Raw genomic sequence first — 10088 nt, 5'->3', positions numbered from 1 at the left:
AAAAAAAAAAAAAAGAAACGTATGATTAGATGCATGATGTAAGAACCTGTTCTACTGCAGACAATCTAGCCAATGCAACATGGAATTGAATTACCCATTGCAATATTATGGGGCCAAATAGCATTCTGATGTAGGTGAAAAGAAAGTTGAGTATCATATGCAATTGTGTGGCATCAAGCCATAATGAATCCATGTTGGTAGTTCTCTTCCCCATATAAGCCAGCCCTAAAATAGAAACTGTGGGCCAGAGTAGATTATCACATCCTAACTGTACAGTTGCCCCAGAAACTAGCTTGGCACAAATCACTCCACTATCTTCTTGGTTATCTACAAGTTACACGGTGAAGGACTGTAGTTCATCCAAGAAGATGCTTACAAATCAAATGCCTGTTCAGAACAATAGCAAAGGACAACCTTTTTCAACCTGGAATCCTCCAAATGAAGATAAATACAAGTTTATTGCAATCAAAGACCATATAAAACAAACAAATCATAATGAAATAAAATAACAATTGAAAACCAACAATATAAAACTTACCTTAAAAAGAAAACTATGTTTTTTCCTCCAGTAATTACAAATAATAATAATAATAATAATAATAATAATAATAATAATAATAATAATAATAATAATAATAATGATAATGCTGGAGGTCAGGAGTGGAACAAATAAGGGAAATACTTATCATCACTTCTTTGCATTATACTTTGTCAATATTGGTAATGCACTAATCTTACTATACAGGTAGTCCTTGACTTAGAACAGTTCATTAAGTGACCATCCAAAGTTACAACGGCACTGAAAAAAGCAACTTATGACCGTTTTTCACACTTATGACCATTTCAGCCTGCCCATGATCACGTGATCAAAATTCAGACGCTTGGCAACTGATTCATATTTATGACAGTTGCAGTATCCTGGGGTCATGGGATGATCACCTTTTGCAACCTTCTGACAAGCAAAGACAATGTGGAAGCCAGATTCACTTAACAACTGTATTACTAACTTAACAACTGCAGTGATTCACTTAACAACTGTGGCCAAAAAGGTCATAAAATAGGGGAAAATTCACTTAACATCTGTCTCATTTAGCAACAGAAATTGTAGGCTCAATTGTGGTCATAGGTCAAGGACTATCTACACAAAGACCATCACTGTTTGGACTCACCTCCGTGAAGAAGGACGGCTCGGCTGTTGGTCGAAACAGTTGCCTTGCCGTTGCTTTCTGAAAGGCCAAACAACCAACCTCTGCCACTTTCATTAAGGATTCTTCAGGTCTCAAATGATAAACATGCTTTTCATCAATGGACAACAATAAATGCAATTCAGAGTAAAGAAAGAACTCAAGATTTATACATGCACACTCTCTTACCTGCCTATCTACCTGTGCTGGAATACGAGGGTGGGGAAAAAAGCGAGATAAGAAATCTTGGCCAACGGAATGAGTCATCTTATTATGTCCTTTTCTGGCCACAGACATTCATATTCTAAACTGAGTCAGTACTTACGCACTTAGGGTCAAACCTCTCCAGATTCTATTGTTCAAACCAAGGCAGATTCTGCTTTTTTCTAGCCTGTTTTGCTGATGTATGAGTAATACCGTAGTCTAGTATCCTGCTGGCCATGTTTTGTATGCCATTTCCTTTCCAAATCTTTTACGTCTCTGAAGGAAGAGATGCTATTCACCAGCATTCTATGGCTGATTATCCCTTTTTCAGATAAGCATCATAGTGTCTTTAACAGTTCAAGGCTTTATCAATCCATTTTAAAAGGATACAAATTAGCCACATCATATGGACTTCGCAATTGGATAGGCTACAACAGAAAGGGGAGGGGGGAAGAGATAAATACAGATGCAGAGCATAAATTGCAATTGCATACTTGAGAATTAAAGCACTGCACTCCGAGAGTCAATACTTGGACCATACAAAAGCAGCTTACTTCCTCCAAACATCAACAGTTTATTAATTTTGATGGAGACAAGTTGTATCATATAATTACCACTTAAATGGTCAAGATTTTATGTAACAACATCAGCTTTCTCCTAGACAAAGAAGTATTCAATTTTTGTGAAGTAGGTGTAATAGAAGAGAATGTATCATGTTCCACTATGTTTCCAAAATCATGGACAGTGAAATATCACATGTGCAGGCTTAATTTTAGAGGTGCGATGTCTTACTGGCTTAAAGACACTGGGTTTATCAGATGGAAAAGGTAAGTTCTCTGCATTCCGGCAGTTCGAGCCCTAGTATTGCGTGACGGGGTGAGCTCCCAACACTTGCCTCAGCTTCTGCCAACCTAACAATTCAAAAGCATGCAAGTGTAAGTAGATAAATAGTACCACTCTGGTGGGATTAATGGTGGAAGCAAGAAACCAACTGATGCCAGACTGGCCCGAATGCAAGGCAAAAACCAGCAGAGAAAAAGTCCTGGATGATGAAGAACACTGCTAGCTACTCTGTGTGCTGAACTAGTTTGCCCCCTCTGGTACACCCAGGATAGTGCGTGAGCGTGAACTGAACAAACTAGCATCCTTAGGCAGCCAAACTACTACTCTATAATTACATTGTAGACTCCTGGCTTTCATAGTGGCAACACCTTATGCTAAATAAATGAATGAATAAAAAGGCTCAGCTTTCCCCATCACAATCTCTCTCCTCTTTCCTCCAACTCAAGTACAGGCCCCTGCTCCCTCCTATTTTTCTCTTTAAAAGCAAGTATTTTGCCTGTCTTCACTAATAATGCAATTCCAGGTGTCAAAGGCCACTGGAGAAGGAAGGCACACAGACACGCTTATCTCCCCTCCATTTGCATTCATACTCCTCCCATCAAGCCAAATGGATGCAGTGACCTTCGTGGGGGGCATATGTGTGTGTGTGTGTGTGTCACAAAGTCAAAATGATGGTCACGTCAATACAATCAAACACATCCAAGAGGCAGGCCTTTAAATGTGCTGCCATGATCACCATCTTGTATTCTTTGACACCCCTGCCTGGGCTGGAGTGTGACGATGGGAAAGAGTGATCAGAAAACCTGGCTAACTGACTCATATGATTAGTTCCTTCTCTGGCCACAGGGATTTAATATTAAATATAACTGATGTTTGGCAAGCAGGCACCATATTTTTCTCTGATTTCTTTCATGTCTACACTGAGTCAGTATTTATGGACTTATGGCCAACCTCTCCCAGTTTCAGTGAAGTTTTTGACACGCCACTGAATGAAAGTGTAATTATGAACTAGAACAGACATGTCAAACTCGCGATGTATCAGGACAGTTTTGCCATTGCCGGCAATAGGGTGGGTGCGGCTTTCACGTGACGCGTCCGGCCCGCAGGCCGGCAGTTTGACATCCCTGAACTAGAAGGTACAAGAGGATCCCTTGACTTTGTGATGGAAGGGGAAGAGAATTTTGGGCATCTGAATGAGCCACAGAAAATCAAATACGGATTGGCTGAGTCAAATATCGGCTGCTTTAAAGAGAAGCATCCATTCAAACAATTGCTGATCTTTAAAGAATCAGAGTGACACCTAAATCCATCCTTACCTTTTCAGCTCCACTGGACAGAATAATATTCTAGGAAAGAAGACAATGCAAGAGTTATTTATTTTAGGCAATGAATCCACATAATTTGACCAAACTGCCAGAACACCACATTCTCAAAGAACGTTCCCATTGGAGCAAATGTCAGGACGTTCTTTTTGGAGGACAAAAGCTAAAACACTGCCTTCCCTGTGTGAAATTAACTGGAGAATAAAAAGAAAAAAAAATATCTGTTTTCTTCTCTGTCTAGAAGGTTCCTTTTCTTCATATATTTAATACTTACTTTAATGGGAAGGGAGGAAGGAAGGAAGGAAGGAAGGAAGGAAGGAAGGAAGGAAGGAAGGAGGGAGGGAGGGAGGGAGGGAGGGACATTCCTCGCCATCAAGCTTAAATCTAGAAGACAGAGCACAAGGTAAAAGGATGAAAGCTGACTCAAACATCAGTCTTTAAAAGGGGTTAATGTGTGTATGTATTCTGGATGGAAGAAAATAAATACATTAGCTTTTGAGTGGAGTTGCAGCTTCTAGGGCCAAATCAAAGTGGATATTAAACGCCATTGCATGTTTACATTTATATAACACTTAAAACACACACGAGTGTTTCCATGGATAAGTACCTCCAAATTGTTCTTTGTCCCCCTTTTTTGTTTTTTATGATTCTATTCTATTCTATTCTATTCTATTCTATTCTATTCTATTCTATTCTATTCTATTCTATTCTATTATTCTATTCTACTCTACTCTACTCTTATTTATTTTCCTACAGTGTCCATTTCATTAAACAAAATTACAAAACCTAAATTGGGTAAGCCATCCCATTATATTAAATAAAACTCAATATTAAATTAAAACAATGCCATAAATGAGATTACTCCTCAAGCATATCAGAAGTTTCCCTTTCTCCCCCTGTAAGAATTTTTAATCCAGCAGCAATTTGTAGAGAGGTTTTGGGGAGCCACATGGGATCCAGGGACTTGTGCAACTTTGTCCTGAAGTTTCAGTAACAACAGTAAAGTGCTGATGAATCTACCATATAATATATATAAAATATACCATATAAAATATAAGGTAAGTTTTTTTTTCCTTTCTCAGTTTGTATTTTTAATTTTTTAAATTTTCTTTTTCTTTAAGAGTAAAGATTGTTTTGTTAATTGCGTATGTCTAAACATGATAATTACGTAAAGTGCTGGCAATTCATTCTGGCACCAGGGGAGGAAATCAGGGCAATTTTCTTGAACGAAAAACAAATTCTCTATTCCTTTTCCAGAAATTTCTAGCAGGATTCCTGGGGAGATCAGGGGCATGCCCATATCTATACAAGCATAGGCACTAATCGCAACCTTCCCCTTTTTCTGTAGCAAGTGCTCAAGGCTGCCTCAGCACCTTGTGCTTGACCAAAAGGCCCTATACCCAGCTCACTAATTAGATATTTTCTTTGATTTCCTTCCCAAAGGTGCTTTTCCCAAAGACAACTTCAGAACTCAAGAAGCATCTTAGATGAGGAGTAAAACTTTTCAAGGAAAAAACCAAGAAAGACCAGTTGCCATTTGGAAAAGCACCTTTGGGACAACCATGACTCGGATGACTGAGACTTTCGATAGACATTTGATTTCCTTCAGGGTTTTGTTAGATTTTCAGGTACAAAGCAATGACGAGCAACTTGTTCTCCTCTTTGCTTGACACAGATTAATTGGATGTATTGAACAGATGGTTGCTGATGAATCATTTATTATCTTTGCTGTAGCAGGGACATCTACGGGGTAGTAGGATATCAAAAAAGTTACAACAGTGGTTGCAACTTCATGATCAAAGCCCTACCCCTTTGTACATGTATCAACACGTTAGAAGAGCTGAGGCTTTGGCTGCATGGTGTGGCTGCCCTTCTGACTTTTTCAAATCCCCACCTTCGCACCCCTCCCTCCAAAATATAGGGGTGCGCAAGTTACGTTACATTAATTCAAACCAGATAATTGGAAACTCTAGTGATGGAAGACATCGGGCAAACATGCCTTGTTTTTTGATCTCACCTTTCCACGGCAGATCTGCATCAGGCTGCAGGCATTCGAGATTGTGTACCGTCGCATTGTGGAGTCTTTGATGGCAGGAACGTAAATAAGTTCGAAGTAGATCCCTCGCTCTATTGCCTTTACAAGAAAGAGAAAAATAAATAATCATCAGCTGAATTAAATGGGGATGGGAAGGGAAAAGAGACAGACCCTGGGATGAAGTGATTGCTTTAAACATGACACCAGACTGGTTCCAGTAACCTGGATAACAAGTCACAAACAAAACAAGCCAGAATTTGTAAGCTACAAGTCCTGAATACTAAATGAAATTAGCTATTGAAAATACCATGCAATTCATTCAAAGGTGTAGTGCTGAATGTAATATGTTGAATCTGATTAAATCGCAACAAGGTTTACTGTTACATGTGAAAGCAGTGTGTCATGTTTCTATTCACCTCATAACCAGCAAAGAGAAATGTCAAGACACTTATTAAAGAACCCCCTTACCACATTGACAGATGGTCTCTTGATGAAGAAGGGCAGCTTTTCTGTCACATCAACACACACCAAGTCTACATCTAAGGTTGTGCATGCCACCTAAATTATCATTACGAAAGCATATGGTCAGACAATATTACTTCAAAAGAAATTGTTCCATGCAGAAATGATAATTGTGTTTCCAATAGGATCAGTAAAATATTTAGCAGGATTATATTCAAAGATCAAGTTATTATTACACAAAGTTGGAGTCTCAAATCTTCTACTGCAAAACAGGCTGTAAGCCAGAGGTCTTCAAACTTGGCCCTTTTATGACTTGTGGACTTCAACTCCCAGAATTCCTCAGCTAGTGTGCCTGCTGAGGAATTCTGGGAGTTGAAGTCCACAAGTCATAAAAGGGCCAGGTTTGAAGACCCCTGCTGTAAACCATCCAACTTCCATCAGCTTGCCAGCCACACCCAACCCGATTCAGCTCTTTGACTTTTGTGATACTTCCACCTCTACATTCCTGTGAAGGCAGAGTTCAATCCACTGAAAAACGGTAGAACGTTGTACCCACAGGATTAGCCCAGTCGTAGGACCTAGTTCACAAGTCACTTGATACAAAAATCCTTTCCTAATCCCTAATCTAGGGAAAATATATTTTCAGTGGTTGCTGTCGTTAGGTATAAATGAAAAATCTTTCTTGGTCCCCTGTGAGTCACTTAGAGCTTTATAAGTAGATTGCCACGTACATTTTGCCATTCTCTGACATTTTATCAGCATCGTTCTTCAAAAAGAGATAATTTTAAAAATCACAGCACAGAAAAAGTAAGCAAACAGAGCCAATCTTCAGAAAGGGTTCTTAGAAATAGTAAAAAAGCTTCCACTAAAATCAAAACTGTAACCCAATGTTCACCAAGGTCAAATATGCTATGAACGCTTTTTCTCTGGACAAAGGCCCTGATTTTTTCCATATCCTGCAGAAATATAAACAATGGATTTAGCATAAAGAAAGGAAAAGATCCTTTAGTACTATTATGAGACTTAAATGGCCATTTTCAGTCTCCATAACCAAAGCAAGAGCGCCATCTGCTGAACAGTAGAATGTCAATTCTAGAGGCTATGCAAAAGCCCCAACTTCCTGGCTGATTTGTGATAACTCTCCCAGAAGGCAGTTACTTTTGTGTGTGTGTGTTTGTGTGTGTTTTTAAAAAATTTAACAACCCTAGCTAGACATGATACAATTTGTATAATTAGGAACTCCGGGGAAAGATTTTTTTTTTTTAAATGTAAGCTTCAAGCAAATGTAAAAGAGGCGGTTGGTCAGCCATCTTGCAAAATTTATATGCGCCACCACCAGTACCCTCCCTGCAGTGCCCAGGGATCTAGAAATAATTAACAACACGACTTGAGAACAGTTGTATTAACGATATTTAACTGCCTTGCAAATTGCTAAGAATTTTCAATGAAAGTGCAATGAAAAAATATGTAAATTTTGTTCCACTTGCTACATACAGCCATTAGTGCCGAAAGAATTGCTTATCCTATCTAGAAATCCAAACATTTCCTTCAAGGAATAATTTTGCAGCATTCTAGAGAACTTCATTCCACTCAAGGACAAGGGCTTGGAACCCAACAGGTGACTTGCAAACAAGGTCCCAATGGATGCTGGTATTCCACCTGAAGAAATATCCATAGATACAGGTAATCCTCAGGTTACAACCATTTGTACAGAGAACAAATGATAAGTTATGACTGGTTCTTGAAGTTCTGGCCATTCCAGTGTCCCGACAATCAGGTGATCAAACTTTGGGAGATTGGTGACCAGCCTGCATTAATGACTGGTCACAGCAGCCTAATCATGTTCTCCTGCCTCGGGCAAACTACCACCTACTTTCTCCCCATCTCTGCCTTTTGGACACCCTGCACTCCACCACCCCCAGTTGACCTTTGCTGTCTTCTTCCTCCCACTGCTGCGCCAGGATCCAGGCAATGGGTGAGGGTGCAGCCCTAGAATGTACAAAGCAAGCAGAGCAAGGCAGCAACGCCTCATCATGGCTGGTCAGAGAAGCAGCAGGACAGAGTGGGTGAAGGCAGGGTGGTGGTATAAGCAGAGGAGCCCCGCTTTCTGATGCCAGCACAAGACTTACAGACTACAGAGACTGCAATTGGATGGAGACACCAGCTCCCTGGGTAAAGGTGGCGACTGTATGAGAGGTGCTATTTGGGGTGGCGGCAAAGCTGGAGGAAGTGGAGGGATGAGAGCTTCCTGGAAGCCCAACGTAAGCTCTGCAATTCGTGGTGGAAGCTGCTAGCCCTTTGCTAGGCCCTGCAGGAAGAGTTGGGCCGGATAGGCCCTGTCAATGCTAGAGTCACCTCCACCCCTCCAGTTCTCCAGAAGCAGCCATGTGAGGTTTTGCTTAACAACCATTTTGCTTAGTAGTGGAAACTCCAGCCACAATTAGGGTCGTAACCCAAGACCTACTTGTACTTGGTGTTAGCCCTAACTTTCACCCCATCTTTCTTCCTGTGCCCTGTCATTTACACCTCAGTTCCCATGCCAGGGGAAGTTGTACTTACGTGAAAGAGTTTTGCATTCTTAGGAAATACAGCAAAGATATCATAATATTTGATATTTGTAGATGTCGCTCTCTGGGTATAGAAAAACAAAAACCAAAACAAAATATAACCTGTTATCAGATTAAAAAAGGAAGAATGCTTGTGGCTTATGTTGCACAAATATTGAGCAGTTCAGTGGCCAAACAACAGATTGCATGTATAAACTGTTCCATTCAATATCAAAGCTGTTGCTAGCAATGTGAAATCAATCAAATGGAACAAAGACTCTTTGTAAAACTCTTGGGATTTCAATTACTCAAAATAAACCCAGAACATCACTATTTTGAGTTATTTATAAAAAATAATAAAGTTGTGATAAAAAAAGTTTAGAAAATTACTGAAGCACCATGAAGCAGCCCAAGATTAGGAACTATGTTTTTTTAAACTCATTATATGGATAAAAGATAAATTGATGATGGTAAATATTACAGATTATTCATAAAACAAGTCTTCCTCATTACCAACTTGTTCAAAAATTAATTTATATGAGGAAGATATTATGTTCATCTTAGAATTGCTAAGTGAACAAAAAAATTCACCACAAAATGATGGTATAATTTTTATTTAAATACTTGCAGAAATATTATTTCTTATAGTATCTTATTAACATACCTGATACATTAAAATAAAAAGTGTCTTACTTGTGACTTTAAAAATAACTGTGAAAATGTTTTATGTGTCCAACCTACAGGTTCATAGATCTTAGGTGAGCACATAGAAAATACTGTATAATAAAGAAATACTTAGGATTCATACAGTATAACTAGTTATTCTTAACAATGTTTTGAGAAATAAAGTTATTAACAAGTTTAAAATGGAAAAATATTTCCAAAGAGTTCTATCAGAGGTTCTTTACATTATTTTATTTACTTTTTATCTCATTTTTTATTATAAATAACTCAAGGCAGCAATCATACATAATACTCTTTCCTCATTCTCTTTTCCTCACAACAAAAATCCTGTGAGATGGGTTAGGTTGAGAGGGAATACCGAGCCAAAGTCACTCAACCAGCCTTCATATTTGAGGCAGCACTAAAACGATGATGATGATGATGATGATGATGATACTAGTGCTAATGCTAATGCTAATAATAAGATGGTTGAAGAAGAAAAAATGGCTTTGGAAGAATATCTGAAGGACAATGATGAAGATGCACTGAAATTAGTATATCAGGAAGGCTTACTGACTACTGGAGAGACCAAACTGGCCTACAAGAAAGACCAAATGAAGAACAGAATAAAGGCATGGGAAGACAAAGCACTACATGGCCAGTACATTAAAAAAAATAGCTGGGAAAGCAGATAATAACAAGACCTGGCAATGGCTAAGAGCAGGAAAATTGAAGAAAGAGACCGAGGGACTAATTCTGGCTGCACAAGACCAAGCCTTAAGGACAAATGCATATAAAGTCAAAATTGAGAAGACAGCAACAGACAGTA

The 10088-nt window shown here is 39.0% G+C and overlaps 1 protein-coding gene across 1 annotated transcript in view; it reads right to left on the bottom strand.

The window, feature by feature from the left end:
* The window catches only part of RPP30 (ribonuclease P/MRP subunit p30), a 23270-nt gene that overhangs the window by 1826 nt on the left and 11356 nt on the right, over positions 1 to 10088 (bottom strand). The window contains exons 5-10 of the mRNA XM_015825956.1: positions 8610 to 8681; positions 6057 to 6146; positions 5571 to 5687; positions 3548 to 3577; positions 1779 to 1816; positions 1170 to 1249 (exon numbers count right to left, since the gene is read on the bottom strand). Coding sequence (XP_015681442.1) covers positions 1170 to 1249; positions 1779 to 1816; positions 3548 to 3577; positions 5571 to 5687; positions 6057 to 6146; positions 8610 to 8681 — 427 coding nt within the window. The remainder of the gene's footprint in view (positions 1 to 1169; positions 1250 to 1778; positions 1817 to 3547; positions 3578 to 5570; positions 5688 to 6056; positions 6147 to 8609; positions 8682 to 10088) is intronic.

Source organism: Protobothrops mucrosquamatus, unplaced genomic scaffold (assembly GCF_001527695.2).
Source record: "Protobothrops mucrosquamatus isolate PMUCROS unplaced genomic scaffold, P.Mucros_1.0 scaffold2895, whole genome shotgun sequence".
NCBI lineage: Eukaryota > Metazoa > Chordata > Lepidosauria > Squamata > Viperidae > Protobothrops > Protobothrops mucrosquamatus.
The sequence above is the reverse complement of the archived record's forward strand: the minus strand, read 5'-3'. Positions and strand labels throughout refer to the sequence as shown.